A 22,500-nucleotide genomic window follows, 5' to 3' on the forward strand; every position below is an offset into this window, starting at 1 on the left:
ATGCTCCTCTTCACGTTGCCCTCCACCTCCTCTTCACGTTGCCCTCCTCCTCCTCTTCACGTTGCCCTCCTCCTCCTCTTCACGTTGCCCTCCTCCTCCTCTTCCCCTTCACGTTGCCCTCCTCCTCCGCTTCCCCTTCACGTTGCCCTCCTCCTCCGCTTCCCCTTCATGTTGCCCTCCTCCTCCTCTTCACGTTGCCCTCCTCCTCCTCTTCCCCTTCACGTTGCCCTCCTCCTCCTCTTCACGTTGCCCTCCTCCTCCTCTTCCCCTTCACGTTGCCCTCCTCCTCCGCTTCCCCTTCACGTTGCCCTCCTCCTCCTCTTCCCCTTCACGTTGCCCTCCTCCTCCTCTTCCCCTTCACGTTGCCCTCCTCCTCCTCTTCACGTTGCCCTCCTCCTCCTCTTCCCCTTCACGTTGCCCTCCTCCTCCGTTTCCCCTCATCGTTGCCCTCCTTCTCCACTTCCCCTCATCGTTGCCCTCCTCCTCCACTTCCCCTCATCATTGCCCTCCTCCTCCGTTTCCCCTCATCGTTGCCCTCCTCTTCTGTTTCCCCTCATCGTTGCCCTCCTCCTCTGTTTCCCCTCATCGTTGCCCTCCTCCTCCACTTCCCCTCATCGTTGCCCTCCTCCTCCACTTCCCCTCATCGTTGCCCTCCTCCTCCGTTTCCCCTCATCGTTGCCCTCCTCCTCCACTTCCCCTCATCGTTGCCCTCCTCCTCCACTTCCCGTCATCGTTGCCCTCCTCCTCCACTTCCCCTCATCGTTGCCCTCCTCCTCCACTTCCCCTCATCGTTGCCCTCCTCCTCCGTTTCCCCTCATCGTTGCCCTCCTCCTCCACTTCCCCTCATCGTTGCCCTCCTCCTCTGTTTCCCCTCATCGTTGCCCTCCTCCGTTTCCCCTTCACGTTGCCCTCCTCCTCCACTTCCCCTTCATGTTTCTCTCCTCCTCCACTTCCCCTTCACGTTGCCCTCCTCCTCCGTTTCCCCTCATCGTTGCCCTCCTCCTCCGCTTCCCCTTCACGTTGCCCTCCTCCTCTGCTTCCCCTTCACGTTGCCCTCCTCCTCCACTTTCCCCTCATCGTTGCCCTCCTCCTCCACTTCCCCTTCACGTTGCCATCCTCCTCTGTTTCCCCTCATCGTTGCCCTCCTCCGTTTCCCCTTCACGTTGCCCTCCTCCTCCACTTCCCCTTCACGTTTCTCTCCCCCTCCACTTCCCCTTCACGTTGCCCTCCTCCTCCGTTTCCCCTCATCGTTGCCCTCCTCCTCCGCTTCCCCTTCACGTTGCCCTCCTCCTCCACTTCCCCTTCACGTTGCCCTCCTCCTCCACTTCCCCTTCACGTTGCCCTCCTCCTCCACTTCCCCTTCACGTTGCCCTCCTCCTCCACTTCCCCTCATCGTTGCCCTCCTCCTCCACTTCCCCTTCACGTTGCCCTCCTCCTCCACTTCCCCTTCACGTTGCCCTCCTCCTCCGTTTCCCCTCATCGTTGCCCTCCTCCTCCACTTCCCCTTCACGTTGCCCTCCTCCTCCACTTCCCCTCATCGTTGCCCTCCTCCTCCACTTCCCCTTCACGTTGCCCTCCTCCTCTGTTTACCCTCATCGTTGCCCTCCTCCTCCGTTTCCCCTCATCGTTGCCCTCCTCCTCCGTTTCCCCTCATCGTTGCCCTCCTCCTCCACTTCCCCTCATCGTTGCCCTCCTCCTCCACTTCCCCTCATCGTTGCCCTCCTCCTCCACTTCCCCTCATTGTTGCCCTCCTCCTCCGTTTCCCCTCATCGTTGCCCTCCTCCTCCTCCTATTGAAGGCTATGATTAATGTTGTTGTAGATGGTTAGTGTACATGGGGGAGATCTCAGCCAACTCTAACCCCTGCTATCTCTCTCTCTCTCTCTCTCTCTCTCTCTCTCTCTCTCTCTCTCAATTCAATTTCATTTGAAGGGCTTTATTGGCATGGGAAACAAATGTTAACATTGCCAAAGCAAGTGAAGTAGATAATAAACAAAAGTGAAATAAACAATAAAAATGAACAGTAAACATTACACTCACAGAAGTTCCAAAAGAATAAAGATATTTCAAATGTCATATTATGTCTATATACAGTGTTGTATCTCTCTCTCTCTTTCTCTCTCTCTCTCTCTCTCTCTCTCTTTCACTCTCTCTCTCTTTCACGCTCTCTCTGTCTCTCTCTCTCTATCTTCCTCTCTCTCTGTCTTTCTCTCCCGCTCCCTCTCCAGGACTCTTATGGGCGTTTTCCTCTTGGATGCGAGAATCTGTTCAGGCGGAAACAGGAGCAGTGGGCACACCATCACCACGGCAACGTGACCAGGCCCTCCCAGTCCTCCCCCGTCTTCACCGTAGACTTTGGTGCAGAGGTACGTAGGCCTGCATGTACACAGAGTGTGTTTGTACGTCTGTTGTGAGTCGCGACCATAGAACGAGAGAGAGAGGGAGAGGGAGAGGGGGGGTAGAGACGGACAGGGAGAGAGGGAGAGGGAGAGGGGGGGTAGAGACGGACAGGGAGAGAGGGAGAGGGGGGGTAGATACGGACAGGGAGAGAGGGAGAGAGACGGACAGGGAGAGAGGGAGAGAGGGAGAGGGAGAGGGGGGGTAGAGACGGACAGGGAGAGAGGGAGAGGGAGAGGGGGGGTAGAGACGGACAGGGAGAGAGGGAGAGGGAGGGGGGGTAGAGACGGACAGGGAGAGAGGGAGAGGGGGGGTAGATACGGACAGGGAGAGAGGGAGAGAGACGGACAGGGAGAGAGGGAGAGAGACGGACAGGGAGAGAGGGAGAGGGAGAGGGGGGGTAGAGACGGACAGGGAGAGAGGGAGAGGGGGGTAGATACGGACAGGGAGAGAGGGAGAGAGACGGACAGGGAGAGAGGGAGAGAGACGGACAGGGAGAGAGGGAGAGATGGAGAGGGAGAGACAGAGACAGAGAGAGAGAGAGAGACAGAGAGGGAAAGACGGAGAGGGAGGGAGGGACAGACAGGGAGAGAGGGAGCGATGGAGAGGGGGGTAGAGACGGACAGGGAGAGAGGGAGAGAGACGGTCAGGGAGAGAGGGAGAGACAGACACGGAGAGAGGGAGAGATGGAGAGGGAGAGACAGAGAGACAGAGAGGGATAGAGGGAGAGAGAGAGACAGAGAGGGAAAGACGGAGAGGGAGAGAGGGAGAGGGAGAGGGGGGGTAGAGATGGACAGGGAGAGAGGGAGGGGGGGTAGAGACGGACAGGGAGAGAGGGAGAGACAGACAGGGAGAGACAGAGAGACAGAGAGGGAGAGAGGGAGAGAGAGAGACAGAGAGGGAAAGACGGAGAGGGAGAGAGGGAGAGGGAGAGGGGGGGTAGAGATGGACAGGGAGAGAGGGAGGGGGGGGTAGAGACGGACAGGGAGAGAGGGAGAGACAGACAGGGAGAGACAGAGAGACAGAGAGGGAGAGAGGGAGAGAGAGAGACAGAGAGGGAAAGATGGAGAGGGAGAGAGGAAGGGACAGAGAGGGAGTGAGGGAGAGATGGACAGGGAGACGGACAGGGAGAGAGAGAGACGGACAGGGAGAGAGGGAGAGAGAAGGACAGAGAGAGAGAGGGAGAGACGGACAGGGAGAGAGAGGGAGAGGCGGACAGTGAGAGAGGGAAACAGGGAGCGAGAGACCGACAGGGAGAGAGAGAGCGAGACGGACAGGGAGATAAAGGGAGAGACAGAGAGAAAGACAGAGAGAAAGAGAGACGGACAGGGAGAGACAGAGAGAAAGACAGACAGAGAGAAAGAGAGACAGAGAGAGAAAGTATAAAAGGCATACTGTAATGAGTTTTCTCCACTCTGTTGCCCCATGAAATCTATACAGTACTGTATATGTTGTTTGTGTGTGTTTTTGATTCTGGCCCAAAAGCTGTGTTGAATCCAAAGCTATTTTAGACTGTGACTGTTGCTGGGCAACTGGTAGCTATAGCATAGAGAGTTGCAGTTTGTGTTTGGGAGTCCTCATAACTCTCCCCCCCTATTCTCTCTGTCCCCCATCCCCATCCCTCCATCTCTCCATTATTTTCCCCCCTCCCTCTCTTCTCTCTCTCTCTCTCTCTCTCTCAATTTCAATTCAATTTCAATTACATTTAATTTAAGGGATTTATCGGCTTGGGAAACGTATGTTTACATTGTCAAAGCAAGTGAAATAGATAATAAACAATAGTGAAATAAACAATAAAAAATGTACAGTAAACATTACACTTACAAAAGTTCCAAAAGAATAAAGACATTTAAAAAGTGTCTCTCTTTCTCTCTCTCTCTTTCTCTCTCTCTCTGGCTATCTCTCCTGTCTATCTCTCTTTCCCTCGCTCTCTCTCTTGCTATCTCTCTCTCTCTCTCTCTCTCTCTCTCTCTCTCTCTCTCTCTCTCTCATTCTCTCTCGTTCTTACTTTCTTTCTTTCTTTCTTTCTTTCTTTCTCTCTAGCATGATGACGGTGGTGGTGGTCAGTGTATGAACTGTAAGTTCCGTGGAGAGGAGAATCTGTCCCACTACTCTCCCTGGTCCTGTGGAACCATCAGTACCTGCATCAGCCCCTTTGAACCAGAGCATCACAAGACCTCAGCTCACTCCCGCTCCGAAAACTTAGTGGGTCTCACAACATGCCTTCTTAATTCAACCAAACAGCCACACAGACACATATAGATCCTACAGAACATAACAATATAGTCTAGCATCACATGACAAATTAGGCAATTACTGTGACATAGCCTACACTAACAAATGAAAATGTCTATGTTTTCTACTAATGCTTTGTCTTTCAGGAAGTAGACAATGGTGAAAGGACACGGTGGCTACACACGTTTGAGCCCCACCGCCGTCTGAAAGACGAGGACCCCAGCATACCGTTTGAGCCCTACCGCCATCTGAAAGATGAGGACCGCAGCATACCGTTTGAGCCCTACCGCTGTCTGAAAGACGAGGACCCCAGCATACCGTTAGAGCCCTACCGCCATCTGAAAGATGAGGACCGCAGCATACCGTTTGAGCCCTACCGCCGTCTGAAAGATGAGGACCGCAGCATACCGTTTGAGCCCTACCGCCGTCTGAAAGATGAGGACCCCAGCATACCGTTTGAGCCCTACCGCCGTCTGAAAGATGAGGACCCCAGCATACCGTTTGAGCCCTACCGCCATCTGAAAGATGAGGACCGCAGCATACCATTTGAGCCCTACCGCCGTCTGAAAGACGAGGACCCCAGCATACCATTTGGAGAGGGGCCCATCATACCGTTTGGAGAAGGGCCTATCATCTCCAAATGGGGGGCGATATCCCGCGCCTCCCGTACAGGGTACCACACCACCGACCCGGTCCAGGCCACAGCCTGCCAGGGAAGCAACAGCATCCCCATCAACTTCAGAGGTGAGGAGGGGATGGGGGAGGGGATGGGGGGGGGGAGGGGAGGGGATGGGGGGTTGGAGTTCAAATGTAAAGTAACAAGATATTATCCATTATTATATCTCTCTTGTAATGTTTTATATATCCTGTCTATGACTTGTTATGTCTCTGATTTTCTGTGAAATGACAGCAGGAAGAAAAAACTTAACAGAATTACAGAACATTACAAGTCATAGATAGGATATATAAAACATTACAGGTCATAGATAGGATATATAAAACATTACAGGTCATAGATAGGATATATAAAACATTACAAGTCATAGATAGGATATATAAAACATTACAGGTCATAGATAGGATATATAAAACATTACAGGTCATAGATAGGATATATAAAACATTACAAGTCATAGATAGGATATATAAAACATTACAGGTCATAGATAGGATATATAAAACATTACAGGTCATAGATAGGATATATAAAACATTACAGGTCATAGATAGGATATATAAAACATTACAGGTCATAGATAGGATATATAAAACATTACAGGTCATAGATAGGATATATAAAACATTACAGGTCATAGATAGGATATATAAAACATTACAAGTCATAGACAGGATATATAAAACATTACAGGTCATAGACAGGATATATAAAACATTACAGGTCATAGATAGAATATATAAAACATTACAGGTCATAGATAGGATATATAAAACATGACAGGTCATAGACAGGATATATAAAACATTACAGGTCATAGATAGGATATATAAAACATTACAGGTCATAGACAGGATATATAAAACATTACAGGTCATAGACAGGATATATAAAACATTACAGGTCATAGATAGGATATATAAAACATTACAGGTCATAGATAGGATATATAAAACATTACAGGTCATAGATAGGATATATAAAACATTACAGGTCATAGATAGGATATATAAAACATTACAGGTCATAGATAGGATATATAAAACATTACAGGTCATAGATAGGATATATAAAACATTACAGGTCATAGATAGGATATATAAAACATTACAGGTCATAGATAGGATATATAAAACATTACAGGTCATAGATAGGATATATAAAACATTACAGGTCATAGATAGGATATATAAAACATTACAAGTCATAGATAGGATATATAAAACATTACAGGTCATAGATAGGATATATAAAACATTACAGGTCATAGATAGGATATATAAAACATTACAGGTCATAGATAGGATATATAAAACATTACAGGTCATAGATTGGATATATAAAACTGAATTGTAGTTCATGTAAATGTAGTTCATTTTCTCTTTCAACTATGCTAGAGTTTTAGGACCGGCTGCTAGGCTAGCACATAGCAGAATCCTCTCAACATGTGTTTTAGGACCAGCTGCTAGGCTAGCACATAGCAGAATCCTCTCAACATGTGTTTTAGGACCAGCTGCTAGGCTAGCACAGAGCAGAATCCTCTCAACATGTGTTTTAGGACCAGCTGCTAGGCTAGCACATAGCAGAATCCTCTCAACATGTGTTTTAGGACCAGCTGCTAGGCTAGCACAGAGCAGAATCCTCTCAACATGTGTTTTAGGACCAGCTGCTAGGCTAGCACATAGCAGAATCCTCTCAACATGTGTTTTAGGACCTGCTGCTAGGCTAGCACAGAGCAGAATCCTCTCAACATGTGTTTTAGGACCTGCTGCTAGGCTAGCACAGAGCAGAATCCTCTCAACATGTGTTTTAGGACCAGCTGCTAGGCTAGCACATAGCAGAATCCTCTCAACATGTGTTTTAGGACCAGCTGCTAGGCTAGCACATAGCAGAATCCTCTCAACATGTGTTTTAGGACCAGCTGCTAGGCTAGCACAGAGCAGAATCCTCTCAAAATGTGTTTTAGGACCTGCTGCTAGGCTAGCACAGAGCAGAATCCTCTCAACATGTGTTTTAGGACCAGCTGCTAGGCTAGCACAGAGCAGAATCCTCTCAACATGTGTTTTAGGACCAGCTGCTAGGCTAGCACAGAGCAGAATCCTCTCAACATGTGTTTTAGGACCTGCTGCTAGGCTAGCACAGAGCAGAATCCTCTCAACATGTGTTTTAGGACCAGCTGCTAGGCTAGCACAGAGCAGAATCCTCTCAACATGTGTTTTAGGACCAGCTGCTAGGCTAGCACAGAGCAGAATCCTCTCAACATGTGTTTTAGGACCTGCTGCTAGGCTAGCACAGAGCAGAATCATCTCAATATGTGTTTTAGGACCTGCTGCTAGGCTAGCACAGAGCAGAATCCTCTCAACATGTGTTTTAGGACCAGCTGCTAGGCTAGCACAGAGCAGAATCATCTCAACATGTGTTTTAGGACCTGCTGCTAGGCTAACACAGAGCAGAATCCTCTCAACATGTGTTTTAGGACCAGCTGCTAGACTAGCACAGAGCAGAATCCTCTCAACATGTGTTTTAGGACCTGCTGCTAGGCTAGCACAGAGCAGAATCATCTCAATATGTGTTTTAGGACCTGCTGCTAGGCTAGCACAGAGCAGAATCCTCTCAACATGTGTTTTAGGACCTGCTGCTAGGCTAGCACAGAGCAGAATCATCTCAACATGTGTTTTAGGACCTGCTGCTAGGCTAGCACAGAGCAGAATCCTCTCAACATGTGTTTTAGGACCTGCTGCTAGGCTAGCACAGAGCAGAATCATCTCAATATGTGTTTTAGGACCTGCTGCTAGGCTAGCACAGAGCAGAATCATCTCAATATGTGTTTTAGGACCTGCTGCTAGGCTAGCACAGAGCAGAATCCTCTCAACATGTGTTTTAGGACCTGCTGCTAGGCTAGCACAGAGCAGAATCCTCTCAACATGTGTTTTAGGACCTGCTGCTAGGCTAGCATAGAGCAGAATCCTCTCAACATGTGTTTTAGGACCAGCTGCTAGGCTAGCACAGAGCAGAATCCTCTCAACATGTGTTTTAGGACCTGCTGCTATGCTAGCACAGAGCAGAATCCTCTCAACATGTGTTTTAGGACCTGCTGCTAGGCTAGCACAGAGCAGAATCATCTCAATATGTGTTTTAGGACCTGCTGCTAGGCTAGCACAGAGCAGAATCCTCTCAATATGTGTTTTAGGACCTGCTGCTAGGCTAGCACAGAGCAGAATCCTCTCAACATGTGTTTTAGGACCTGCTGCTAGGCTAGCACAGAGCAGAATCATCTCAACATGTGTTTTAGGACCTGCTGCTAGGCTAGCACAGAGCAGAATCCTCTCAACATGTGTTTTAGGACCTGCTGCTAGGCTAGCACAGAGCAGAATCATCTCAATATGTGTTTTAGGACCTGCTGCTAGGCTAGCACAGAGCAGAATCATCTCAATATGTGTTTTAGGACCTGCTGCTAGGCTAGCACAGAGCAGAATCCTCTCAACATGTGTTTTAGGACCAGCTGCTAGGCTAGCACAGAGCAGAATCCTCTCAACATGTGTTTTAGGACCTGCTGCTAGGCTAGCATAGAGCAGAATCCTCTCAACATGTGTTTTAGGACCAGCTGCTAGGCTAGCACAGAGCAGAATCCTCTCAACATGTGTTTTAGGACCTGCTGCTAGGCTAGCACAGAGCAGAATCCTCTCAACATGTGTTTTAGGACCAGCTGCTAGGCTAGCACAGAGCAGAATCCTCTCAACATGTGTTTTAGGACCAGCTGCTAGGCTAGCACAGAGCAGAATCCTCTCAACATGTGTTTTAGGACCTGCTGCTATGCTAGCACAGAGCAGAATCATCTCAACATGTGTTTTAGGACCTGCTGCTAGGCTAGCACAGAGCAGAATCCTCTCAACATGTGTTTTAGGACCTGCTGCTAGGCTAGCACAGAGCAGAATCCTCTCAACATGTGTTTTAGGACCTGCTGCTAGGCTAGCATAGAGCAGAATCCTCTCAACATGTGTTTTAGGACCAGCTGCTAGGCTAGCACAGAGCAGAATCCTCTCAACATGTGTTTTAGGACCTGCTGCTAGGCTAGCACAGAGCAGAATCCTCTCAACATGTGTTTTAGGACCAGCTGCTAGGCTAGCACAGAGCAGAATCCTCTCAACATGTGTTTTAGGACCAGCTGCTAGGCTAGCACAGAGCAGAATCCTCTCAACATGTGTTTTAGGACCTGCTGCTATGCTATCACATAGCAGAATCCTCTCAACATGTGTTTTAGGACCTGCTGCTAGGCTAGCACAGAGCAGAATCATCTCAATATGTGTTTTAGGACCTGCTGCTAGGCTAGCACAGAGCAGAATCCTCTCAACATGTGTTTTAGGACCTGCTGCTAGGCTAGCACAGAGCAGAATCATCTCAACATGTGTTTTAGGACCTGCTGCTAGGCTAGCACAGAGCAGAATCCTCTCAACATGTGTTTTAGGACCTGCTGCTAGGCTAGCACAGAGCAGAATCATCTCAATATGTGTTTTAGGACCTGCTGCTAGGCTAGCACAGAGCAGAATCATCTCAATATGTGTTTTAGGACCTGCTGCTAGGCTAGCACAGAGCAGAATCCTCTCAACATGTGTTTTAGGACCTGCTGCTAGGCTAGCACAGAGCAGAATCCTCTCAACATGTGTTTTAGGACCTGCTGCTAGGCTAGCATAGAGCAGAATCCTCTCAACATGTGTTTTAGGACCAGCTGCTAGGCTAGCACAGAGCAGAATCCTCTCAACATGTGTTTTAGGACCTGCTGCTAGGCTAGCACAGAGCAGAATCCTCTCAACATGTGTTTTAGGACCAGCTGCTAGGCTAGCACAGAGCAGAATCCTCTCAACATGTGTTTTAGGACCAGCTGCTAGGCTAGCACAGAGCAGAATCCTCTCAACATGTGTTTTAGGACCTGCTGCTATGCTAGCACAGAGCAGAATCCTCTCAACATGTGTTTTAGGACCTGCTGCTAGGCTAGCACAGAGCAGAATCATCTCAATATGTGTTTTAGGACCTGCTGCTAGGCTAGCACAGAGCAGAATCCTCTCAACATGTGTTTTAGGACCTGCTGCTAGGCTAGCACAGAGCAGAATCATCTCAACATGTGTTTTAGGACCTGCTGCTAGGCTAGCACAGAGCAGAATCATCTCAATAGTTGTTTTAGGACCTGCTGCTAGGCTAGCACAGAGCAGAATCATCTCAACATGTGTTTTAGGACCTGCTGCTAGGCTAGCACAGAGCAGAATCCTCTCAACATGTGTTTTAGGACCAGCTGCTAGGCTAGCACAGAGCAGAATCCTCTCAACATGTGTTTTAGGACCTGCTGCTAGGCTAGCACAGAGCAGAATCATCTCAATATGTGGGGGGATTTGAGCGTGAATATAAATAAACGTTTTCTTTCATCTCCAGGCCAGTCTCTGAATGCAACCAGCTCTCAGCAGGCTCAACAGAGCCCTGGTTCACTGCGGCCAGCGCTCCCATGTGTTCACTTAAGCATAGTGTTGACAATGGTGGGAAAATGTATTGTAATAGTTTTGCTCAATGTTGTTATTGTAAATCTATGGTTCCAACAGATTATGGTCCACACATCGGCCATGAGGACTACAGGTGGAGCTCCCGGGGGTCTGACTCTTCCAGCCACTCCAGTTTCCTAGAGGGGTACAGTATGGATTCTATACTATACTATATACTACTATATAAAACTATACTATATAATACAATACCATATAATACTATACTATATAATACTATACTATTTAATACTGTACTTCAAAATATTACTATATAATACTATACTATATACCATGTAGAGCCATCCCATCCCCACCTTTCTCTCTTCACCCTTAACAAAGGCATTCTCCTGTTTTCTTTTATATCTTGTCTTTTTACTTCGAGGTCATCTTGTATGTATGCTGCTGAGAATTTGCTTGCTCATCATGACTGTGTTGGAAGTGTTGTTTTCACCCTCTCCTCTCCTCCTCTTCTCTCTCCTCTTCTCTCTCCTCTCATCTCCACATCTTCTCTTCCCTTTCCTACTCTTCTTTCTCATCTCCTCTCCTCTTCTCCCTCCTCTTCTCCCTCATCTCCTCTCCTCCTCTCCTCTCCTCCTCTTCTCCCTCCTCTTCTCTCTCCTCTCATCTCCACATCTTCTCTTCCCTTTCCTACTCTTCTTTCTCATCTCCTCTCCTCTTCTCCCTCCTCTTCTCTCTCCTCTTCTCTCCTCCTCTTCTCCCTCCTCTCCTCTCCTCCTCTTCTCTCTCCTCTTCTCTCTCCTCTCATCTCCACATCTTCTCTTCCCTTTCCTACTCTTCTTTCTCATCTCCTCTCCTCTTCTCCCTCCTCTCCTCTCCTCCTCTTCTCCCTCCTCTTCTCTCTCTCCTCTTCTCTCCTCCTCTTCTCCCTCCTCTCCTCCTCTTCTCCCTCCTCATCTCCTCTCCTCTTCTCTCCTCCTCTTCTCTCTCCTCTCCTCTCCTCCTCTTCTCCCTCCTCTTCTCTCCTCCTCTTCTCCCTCCTCTTCTCTCTCCTCTCATCTCCACATCTTCTCTTCCCTTTCCTACTCTTCTTTCTCATCTCCTCTCCTCTTCTCCCTCCTCTCCTCTCCTCCTCTTCTCTCCTCCTCTTCTCTCTCCTCTTCTCTCTCCTCTTCTCTCCTCCTCTTCTCCCTCCTCTTCTCTCTCCTCTCATCTCCACATCTTCTCTTCCCTTTCCTACTCTTCTTTCTCATCTCCTCCCCTCTTCTCCCTCCTCTTCTCTCTCCTCTCATCTCCTCCTCTTCTCCCTCCTCTCCTCTCCTCCTCTTCTCTCCTCCTCTTCTCCCTCCTCTTCTCTCTCCTCCTCCTCCTCTTTCATTGTGCTGCAGTCAGTTCTCTCCTCAGACTAAACATAGAGCATCTCTCTGGTCTGTCATTGTTTGCTGCTCACGTTCTCTTCTGTAACCCCCCTTGACTCTGACTAACGGTCTCTCTGTAGCTTTGACTGGAGAGGGGAATCTAGTCCTCTGTTCTGTACTCCACATCTCTCATTCTGCTGTCAGTACATCAGCTATTTACATCATTTCAGCCAGAATACACATGTGATAACAGTACAATACAGTACCATACAGTACAATACAGTACATTATAGTACAATACAGTACAAAGCCACTGTTTTACTGTAACGTTGCATATCTGAAGCAGCACATACAATGAAGATATTGTAGATAATCTTAAATTGCCACCATTCCTGTATGTCAACAGTGAACAGCTAGCCGCACGTCGGCGGTCCGTCAGCAGTGGAGAGAAGGCTGGTGCAGGAGACATGCTGCAGACTGACTACTGTAAAGACACGACAGAGCGTGAACTGAACAGAGACGTAGAACTGGAGCTGTCTGTACTAGATGTAGAGGACACTGACCTGCAGGACATCAGTCAACAGTCTGAGGTGCAGTGATGTCTCTGTGTCTGATTGGTTGGTTGATTGGTTGATTTCATTATTGACTGATTGATTCATTGATTGGTTGCTTGATTGATTGGTGTCTGTGTCCCATAAGGGATGATCTGGGATCTGTAAAGTTGTGGAATATAGCAACATCTGACTTTGTAATGTAGTTAGTTGATTACATCAACTACATGTTTTCCATGTCTACTCTCTCCGTCTGACTTCTTCTCTGGTTGTGTTAGAAGCCCCTGGAGCTGAGAGAGGCCCACCTCCTCACCCCTCCCAGCAGTGAACCCCAGAGGACACTGACAGACAAGCTGTCAGCAGACAAGATGGAAGCTCACCTGCTGAAGAAGATGGCCTTCAGGTGAGCTCAGTCAACAACTAGCCTCAACCGATGTCTGGCAACGTGAGACAAGTCAACACTAAACACACCAGTAGCAAGGCTCAATATTGATGTGGTTTCTCCCTCATCGCAAACATTCAATTCAATAAGCTTTATTTATTCCTGAGGGTAATTGTTTTTGGCAGGCATGGTCATAACATGGTCATACACACATCAGATAGGCCTACACTTGGGTGAGTAAGTGCAGCATAAAAGAAACAACTGTTCCCTTACTGCAGCTTCTCTGTTTCTGACAAGGACTATAAAGGGCAGAGATCTCTTCTACTCATTGGTTACTGATCAGAGCTCATACTGCATCTCTGTGTTCCAGGAGGTCTCTCTCCCCTGGAGGTCTGGGCTCAGGAGGTCTCAGCGTGGGGAAGCTGAGGATGAGGACCGGCCCTCTGAGACTGGGGGACATGGGCCCTTGCCCTAACACAGGCCCTGAGATGCTGCTCAACGGGAACTGAGAGGGCAAACACCCCCCACCGCCACGCCTGGGGGTCCCGAAGGTGGTCCCAGCCGGTGGTCCCGGCCAGTGGTCCCGAGCGGTGGTCCCGGCCCAGCGCTACACAGCTCCTACACCTGCTGTCACAGTAACATCTTAGGGTTGTATAGGCCTGTATCATCAGACAGCGATCAGGTCTCACCCCACTAATATCACCAGTCTGAGGGCATATTATATACAGTATAAAACTTTAGACCACAGGTAGTGTTGTTTCAAACATGACAAAGAGAGATGTATAGTTCAGACACACACACACACACACACACACACACACACACACACACACACACACACACACACACACACACACACACACACACACACACACACACACACACACCAGTAGCCTCCGTCGCATTTCCTCTTTTCTCATCTCGGCAGGGACTTTTTTTGATCAGGTGTTTGTTTGTGTGTGCTGCTCGCTCTCCACTTCCTATAGTGATGATGATGGTGATGATGGTGTTTATCATGCTTCACATGGCATCCAATAGTTTTCTTTTTGTTAGTTCTACAATGTTTCCAAGGTAACAAAGGTGTTCAGCACTGTTGTGTGTGTATGCGATCAGCATCTGTTGACATTGAGCTGATGACAATAACAGCACATTACTATGCATTTGTAGTCATAGGAAGGATATTTGCCTCTCGAAAAATTCCAAGTCTTTACTTTGAAAAAAAGAGCACTTAATTGAACAGGGTTTGTAGGTCTTAAAAGAGGAAGATTAACAGGAAGAGATGAAGGATACCAACATTAGATGTTGCTCTAGTCCAACTCCCATCTACTTTAGACATTGTAGTAGCCTATCAGAGGTTCCTAAGGCTTGGCCGTGTTATCCTCTGTGACATGTCATTTGTTGGTCTCAAGCATTTCATAGATGAGATTCAAGACGATGACGATCAATCAGATGTCACCGCACTCACATGTATGCACAATTGTGGCCTTTTTTTATGTTCGTAAAATATCACCTCATATTTAGTCTTAACCATGGGCTTAATACATTAAAAACACCAAATAGAACAACATGTTTCAACAATCCTTGATATATTCAACAGATTTCAGTATTCAGTGGTTCTGGCACCATCATTTATTGCTATCCTCTGTGCAACTGCAGCCAGGGATTGAATTGTAGTGTTCTGCTGTAATGAAATGATACGTTATACTTACACTGAAATCACATGACATATACTCACAATGTAAACTGGTTGTTGCAGCTCTTTTTGGTTCTGTGCATCAAACTCATAATCTGTGTTTACTATGACAGATTGTCAACAAAACACCAGGTGATTATTGTGTTCCTTCATGCTGTCTTTGTTTAGTTCTGTCCCTGTTCAAACTTTTCACTAATGTTTTGTTATTTTCTTTGAAGCATTGCTAACTTCCGTGAAGTTGTTTGTCAAAATATTTTGTATCGGGATCTCTGTTTTGTTTGGTTGTTGGTCGTAATGTTTGGGTTGAAATGAATCCGATCTGTCAGTCTGTCTCTATATTCATGTTTCCAGCAGTCTTTTCACTGCTGGTTAACGGTCTAACGAATACAGTCCATCATCATTATGTGATCGCTACCGAGGGTCATGCATTGGCCTAAAAGGGTCAGTGTTATTTTACTGCAGTTTTGTGCACTGAACGTTCTGTTTGCTGTCTTCTCCTGCCTGTGGGGGTGAAGAGATTCGGGTGACGCTATGTGTTAACTTGCAGCACTTAGAAAAAGTATCCTATTTATAATAGGGTTTATTTTGTTACGTCTGAAAGGAAGCAGACAGGCTAAGTGAGACACAACTTGACCAGTGATTGATAATCCTTAAGGACTGCCCCATACATATTGAAAGACACAGTATATCCATTCTCTAAGCATTACTGACAGGCTACTGTATTTCTGTTGCTCTTCTCTTCCTGTTTCAGACATTGACTTAAGAAATTGTCTTAGTGTCATATTGTGTACAATCAATTAGCGGAGTCCATTGTTGTCTAATGGTGGACAGGGCCCTTTAGGGGATAGGGGCCTTTGGGTATAAGATGTGGGAGGGACCAGGGAGTCTATTAAGGTTTAGAACCTGGTCAAGTTCAAGGGTAGTGTTGTGATTCTAGACCTATCTGGCTCCTGTAGTTTAGGTTTGTTCCAGCAGGGAGTGCTAGAGCCTAGTCTCTGCAGCCCTTAGTGATGGAGGAGTTATGTTGCTAGGCTACTGATAAAGGGTTTATTCATTACGCCGATTCTGTTGCAGGAAGCAAACGGAATGAAACGAGGAGGGACATACCTAAATTTGTCCAATAGAAACTCAGATTTTAGTTGCAAAACGTAATGTTTTGCAACTGTTTGGCTAATGATTACACCCCTGAACGCATCTTCAGCACTGAATATTATCGGTCATGAGCGCAAATATTTACATTAATGAATATAGTTTAATGTAACTTTTCACCACATAAATGTGTTTAAGGAGGGATTTATAATTATGTTTATGTTTGGATTCAATATCAATAGTATTACCCAGTTGGGAAGGGAATGGGCACATTAAGAACAGTATTGGGAGTTATGTAGGTAGAACGAGTTCCAGAGTGTTCCAGTGCCTGTCTAATGACGCACTGGTGTAATGATCTGATCGCACTGCACTTCCCACGTCATCAATGCAAGATGTTCTTACTACCCACTATCCAGCCAGTGCCCCCAGGTCATGCATGCTAGTCCCTCTTGTTGTCATGGCGAAGGAGGAAGTACATGATTCTGTAGTTGTGATACAACACACCCAGCGATGTAAGTGTTCTGCACATGCCCACTGTGTGGCCACGCCAAGTATTGTAGCCTGCCTGCAGCATTTTACTGTTTACTGCTTCTGAAATGCTTTATTATTGATAACGATCAATGTATTATTATTATTATTATTATTACTTACTACCATCATTGGTTGAGTTGTAGTACTTCGCTCTGGATAAGTCAAGTCTGCTTCTTCAGTTGAATTTTGAAAATTTGCTGAATAGTCAAAGTTAGCCGAGGATGGTCTTGTAAGGTGAAAACATTTGCCTGTTTGTCAATTGTACAACTATGACGGAACTTATGTTTGAATATTTATGTCTGTATTAGACATTTTCTTAGCAAATCTATTGTTCGATTGAAATGTAAATGAAATACAAGATGGTGCACATATCCATCATTATTGTACACGGCTGGCACCATCGTTAGATGGACTAACTGCTCGTTTATACAACAACATGGAATCAGATATTTAAATAAATACTGATATAGAGGGACAAATAAAGGTTTCACAATGATGAAACTGAGACAGCATAAAAATATGTCTAAATGAATAATATGTATTCCATTTATTTCATTTGAAATATCACTTTGTGAAAGGTTTCCCTGCATTGCAAGGCAGGGTTTGGTTTGGTGTACGTACAGAATGTGTTCATCCTGAACCATGTTCTTAGTTTGAAGTATTGATTGTGTTCAGATGTGACCAGCCAACTGCCTGACCTGTTGGTTGTCTTTGTGTGCTATTTGCTCCTGCACTGACAGCTTGGCCAAGCAGAATACTCTGATACTATTTTGATGGACCAGGCAGACCTGAAACTTTGCATGCTACAATAAATGAAAAACAAACACAAAATATGTGACTTTGTCCTGTTTCAACTGCTTTGAGAACTTCGGATCTGGGCCCATATTCTGGGCTCCCAAGAGGCACAGCAGTCTAAGACACGGCATCTCAGTGCGAGAGGCATCACTACAGACACCCTGGTTCGATTCCAGGCTGTATCACAACTGGCTGTGATTGGGAGTCCCATCGGGTGTGCACAATTGTAAATATGAATTTTATCTTAATTGACTTGCCTAGTTATATAAAAGGTTAAATATTCATAAAGTTTCAGATCAAGTGTGAATGGCTTCCCCTGGTGTGCTGCCTGTGACTATTGCTACGGTTACCTATTGTACACACTTCCCCTCTAGCTCTATTTCAACAGAATATACCAGAGGTAGTTACAGACTTTTCTGAGGTAACATTTCACGCTCTTTAGTCCAGGAACATGATGAAACAAGCCTTGACAGGAAGAACTAGCTTTACATGGCCTTTACCATGGTGTTGCTGAACCTGAGTTTAGATTCTGATACAATGTTTCCTCAGGGTTTTGATGGCGGAGGGGAGTTACACCAATTTGCAACAAGAACCATATGTTCAGAGGGGAGTGTGAGAGAGGGAGGAAATGCAGAAAAAAATGCTGAAGCAACAGCTGTGCTGGAATGAGAACAATATGAGTGTCAGTTCTGATGGTGTGCAGCGGGAGGATGAGGGTCAAGGACCAGAATGGTCAGTAGTGGAAAGACATAGGAAGAAGAGAGATCATGATACAGAAAGCAGTGGAGTGTCTAGTAAAGAAAGCATAAAGAGGGCCAGGGTAGGAAGCAATAGTAGTGATGTGTTGGAGTGGAAAGGGGTGTTTGATGAGACCACAGGGCCTCACACCCTATCCAACTAACTAATGCCATAGAGAAAGAGGTAGGTGAAGTGAAATTAGCTTGTTTCATTGGAAATGGTAGATTGTTAACATTGTGTGGTAGACAGGCTCAGCAAGAGAAGATTCTGAAAATGGAAAAGCTTAATGGGAAGAAGATTAAAAGCCATGTCCCTGGTGATTATGCTAGATTGAGGGGAGTCTTCACTGGGGTCCCAATATCTACGTCCACAGTTGATATTAAAACGAATGTGAAGGAAGGCAGAGTGATTGAGGCCAAAAGGTTAATCAGTAGGAAAGAGGGTCAAAAAAGTGAAAGCTTATCAGTGATGCTGAGGTTTGAGAAAGTCTTCCTTAGTTTCAATGTTAGAGAATTTGTCCCATATGCACTGTGGTGTTTTAAATGCCTAAAGAATGGGACATGTAGCTGCTCAGAGTAAAGGACAGAAAAGATGTGCCAAGTGTGGAGGGGAACATGATTATGGTGAATGTGGAAGCAATGTGAAGGTTAAGTGCTGTAATTGTGGGGCAAAACACAGAGCAGCATTTGGTGGATGCCAGGTACAGAGAGAGGCTAGAGAGGCTCAGAGATACAGGATCAGTCATGATGTATCATATGCAGAGGCTGGAAAACAGATTGGTAGAACTACAGTTCAGACTGATGGATCTGACATGGATGTACCTGTAGTAAGTGATGGATCTGACATGGATGTACCTGTAGTAAGTGATGGATCTGACATGGATGTACCTGTAGTAAGTGGACCTACTATCGGGGCTGGTGCTTCTGATGGTCCAGGATGGTTTCGAGATCGGTTCAGAAATGTTGTGCTCATGAATGTGCGGTGTGATAATGAATAAAGTTGACTTCATAGCTTTTATTGGTAAGGTTTTCAATACGACTCAGGTTGTGGAAAGCAGAAATGCCAGGTTATTTTTGAGACGGCAAAAGAGATATTGGGGGTAACAGATGTTACTGATGAAATGGTTGTTGACATGCTGAACAATCCCAATGGTGTTTCAGCATGATATATAGCAGTGGTTCCCCAACTTGTTATAGTTCCGTACCCCTTCAAACATTCAACCTCCAGCTGCATACCCCCTCTAGCACCAGGGTCAGCACACTCTCAAATGTTGTTTTTTGCCATCATTGTATGCCTGCCACACACTTTTATTAAACATAAGAATGAGTGTGAGTATTTGTCACAACCCGGCTCGTGGGAAGTGACAAAGAGGACCAGGGCACAAATAATAATATAATAATAAGCAATCATTTGCTCTTTATTTAGCCATCTTTTATATAAAACCTTATTTGTTCATCAAAAATGGTGAATAACTCACCACAGGTTAATGAGAAGGGTGTGCTTGAAAGGAAGCACATAACTCCGCAATGTTGGATTATATTGGAGAGAGTCTCAGTATTTTTCCACACACATTCTGTGCCTGTATTTAGTTTTCATGCTAGTGAGGGCTGAGAATCCACTCTCACATAGATACGTGGTTGCAAAGGGCATCAGTGTCTTAACAGCGCGATTTGCCAAGGCAGGATACTCTGAGCGCAGCCCTATCCAGAAACCTGGCAGTGGCTTCTGATTAAATAACATTTTCACAAAACCGCTTGTTGCAATTTCGATGAGGCTTTCTTGTTCAGATAACGGTAAGTGGACTGGAGGCAGGGTATGAAAGGGATAATGAATCCAGTTGTTTGTGTCATCCGTTTCGGGAAAGTACCTGCGTAATTCCGCACCCAACTCACTCAAGTGCTTCGCTATATCACATTTGACATTGTCTGTAAACTTGAGTTGATTTGAACACAAAAAATCATACAATGATGGAAAGACCTGTGTGTTGTCCTTGTTAATGCAGACAGGGAAGAGCTCCAACTTTTTAATCATAGACTCAATTTTGGCCGCACTTTGAATATAGTTGCGGAGAGTCCCTGTAATCCTAGATTCAGATCATTCAGGCGAGAAAAAACATCACCCAGAAAGCGCCAGTAATGTGAGAAACTCGTCATCATGCAAGCGGTCAGACAAGTGAAAATTATGGTCAGTAAAGAAAACTTTAAGCTTGCGCCAATACTTTGCCCCTTGAAATCCAGCGCACTTCTGTATGTTGTAAAAGCGTTACATGGTCGCTGCCCATATCATTGCATAGTGCAGAAAATACACCAGAGTTCAGGGGCCTTGCTTTAACAAAGTTAACAATTTTCACTGTAGTGTCCAAAATGTCTTTCAAGCTGTCAGGCATTCCCTTGGCAGCAAGAGCCTCTCGGTGGATGCTGCAGTGTACCCAAGTGGCGTCGGGAGCAACTGCTTGCAGGCACATTACCACTCCACTATGTCTCCCTGTCATGGCTTTTGCGCCATCAGTACAGATACCAACACATCTTGACCACCAAAGTCCATTTGATGTCACAAAGCTGTCCAGTACTTTAAAAATATCCTCTCCTGTTATCCTGGTTTCCAGTGGTTTACAGAAGAGGATGTTTTCCTTAATTGACCCTCCTTAAATGTAAAGGACATATACCAGGGGCTGTGCCAGGCCCGCCATGTCTGTTGACTCATCCAGCTTTAATGCATAGAATTCACTAGCTTGTATGCAAAGCAGTAATTGTTTCAAAACATCTCATGCCATGTCACTGATGCACCGTGAAACAGTGTTGTTTGATGAAGGCATTGTCTGTATAGTTTTTGGGCCTTTCCCCCAGCATTGTCCCAGCCATAACCACAGCAGCAGGAAGAATTAAGTCCTCTATAATAGTATGGAGCTTGCCTGTCCTAGCCACACGGTAGCTCAAAATATAAGACGCTTCTAGCCCCTTCTTATTAATGGTATCTGTTGCTTTTATACATGTCTTACTACTCAAAAGTCATCTTAATTTTCGCTCAAAAAACTCCTGGGGCTTATTTTTCAAACTGGCATGTTTTGTTTCTAAATGTCTGTGCAGAGTGAATGTTTCATCGAGTTGTGAGATAGTACTTTGCACATATAACACACTGTGGCTGAGGAAAGGCACTACTCCCAATATAAGTGAACCCCAAATCAATGTAGTTCTCATCATATTTGCGCCTCTTTGATGGTCCAACGTCCCTGTCTGTTGTTCTGTGTTTTCCCGGGTAAGAGGGCAGTAGCTCTTCGGCTGCATCAGATTCAGAACTCTTAGTGTCCATGCTAGCTGGGCAAACAACAAATGTAGAATTACTGATACTAGCATTGGATGTGCTCGTGGAAGCAGAACAACTTGTGTCATCGACAGGTGCAGGTGTAGTACTGCTGGTAGTAGCAGTACTACCAGTAGAGCTGGTATGTGTCTCTATGGACGCGGGCCTTACTTTTTTTTAACCATTGATACATTTTCGAGCAAACGGAATGAGCAGCAGCTACGTTTGGCTACATACCGACCGTTAGTGGAATTCCCGCTGGAAAGTAACGGTTAATGTGATTGGATGTTAATTATTTGACAAGGCTACCTGTATTTGACATTGTGTTGTTATCTCACTGAACACTAGATGGATTCATTTTATTTTATTATTTTTGTAAAATAAATGTTTTTATGTGAATTTTTATTTGGCGTACCCCTGACGGCATTGCAGACCCCAGTTTGGGAATACCTGATTGTAGATAACTTTTAATGGGGTTGGGGAGGGTGGAGGGTCTGGTAGAACTTGATTGATCGTACATTCCAGCACAGTAGGTGGCGGCATGCATCTTAAACGTTTGTTTGCAGACCGCCATGATATCATAGAAGAAGAAGAACCATACGTTCATCATCCACATTTGCACTGTCTGATCTTCTCTTCACCACATGTTCACGGGGTCATTACTGGTATGCCGGAATCCTATGCAGAATACTTATTTGACACTTCATTCGATTTTTCTCAGACATTCAGTGCCCCTTAATTTTGTCATATAGACTTTTTTTCAAATGATTTTGCACGGCTACACTTTGACAAGCAGGGCATTGTACTGCGCATGCGTCGTTCCAGGGGTTTGGGTTCTGTTTACAGAAGGAATGCTGTTGCAGAAGTAGTAAGCTAACTTGTGCAATGTTATGTCAACCGTCTTTGGAATAAAACACAATTGTGGACACAGGTAAGATATTCGACACTTACATGCATATTTGTTTTCAATAAATATGTTGTCTCCTTTGAACAGGATCATTTGAAGCTAATGCGTTTGTTGTTAGATTGCTAGCTCCGACAGTGTAGTGGGCTGCTGGACGAACGTCAACGTTCAAGGCTTGTGCATCACTATGAAGGCCAAGTTTTATCACAGATTTAGTTATATTTGGTTTTATGTCCAAACTAGACAGTAGCTAGTTAGATATATAACGTTAGTGTTCTTTCAACTTAAGTTGTCTGGAGAAAGCAGAGTTAGGTAGCTAACGCGTTAGCTAGGCTGGCGGGGCTATCTGCTAACTACAGGTAATTA

The 22,500-nt window shown here is 45.8% G+C and overlaps 2 protein-coding genes across 5 annotated transcripts in view; both read left to right on the forward strand.

Moving 5' to 3' along the window:
- Positions 1–17,230, forward strand: part of LOC106568378 (roquin-2) — a 47,636-nt gene extending 30,406 nt beyond the window's left edge. The window contains exons 13-19 of the mRNA XM_014138672.2: positions 2,228–2,365; positions 4,440–4,601; positions 4,778–5,375; positions 10,896–10,980; positions 12,558–12,741; positions 12,981–13,105; positions 13,455–17,230. Coding sequence (XP_013994147.2) covers positions 2,228–2,365; positions 4,440–4,601; positions 4,778–5,375; positions 10,896–10,980; positions 12,558–12,741; positions 12,981–13,105; positions 13,455–13,593 — 1,431 coding nt within the window. The 3' untranslated portion in view covers positions 13,594–17,230. The remainder of the gene's footprint in view (positions 1–2,227; positions 2,366–4,439; positions 4,602–4,777; positions 5,376–10,895; positions 10,981–12,557; positions 12,742–12,980; positions 13,106–13,454) is intronic.
- A 4,589-nt stretch (positions 17,231–21,819) lies between these two features.
- The window catches only part of LOC106568376 (rab GTPase-activating protein 1), a 289,542-nt gene continuing 288,861 nt past the window's right edge, over positions 21,820–22,500 (forward strand). For 2 of the 4 annotated variants that reach the window (XM_045692525.1, XM_045692527.1), the window contains exon 1: positions 21,820–21,895. The gene's annotated coding sequence lies outside the window, so the exon portion shown is untranslated. Of the gene's footprint in view, positions 22,162–22,500 lie in introns of all 4 variants that reach the window. The other 2 variants (XM_045692524.1, XM_045692526.1) reach the window with 1 other exon arrangement.

Source organism: Salmo salar, chromosome ssa13 (assembly GCF_905237065.1).
Source record: "Salmo salar chromosome ssa13, Ssal_v3.1, whole genome shotgun sequence".
Lineage (NCBI taxonomy): Eukaryota > Metazoa > Chordata > Actinopteri > Salmoniformes > Salmonidae > Salmo > Salmo salar.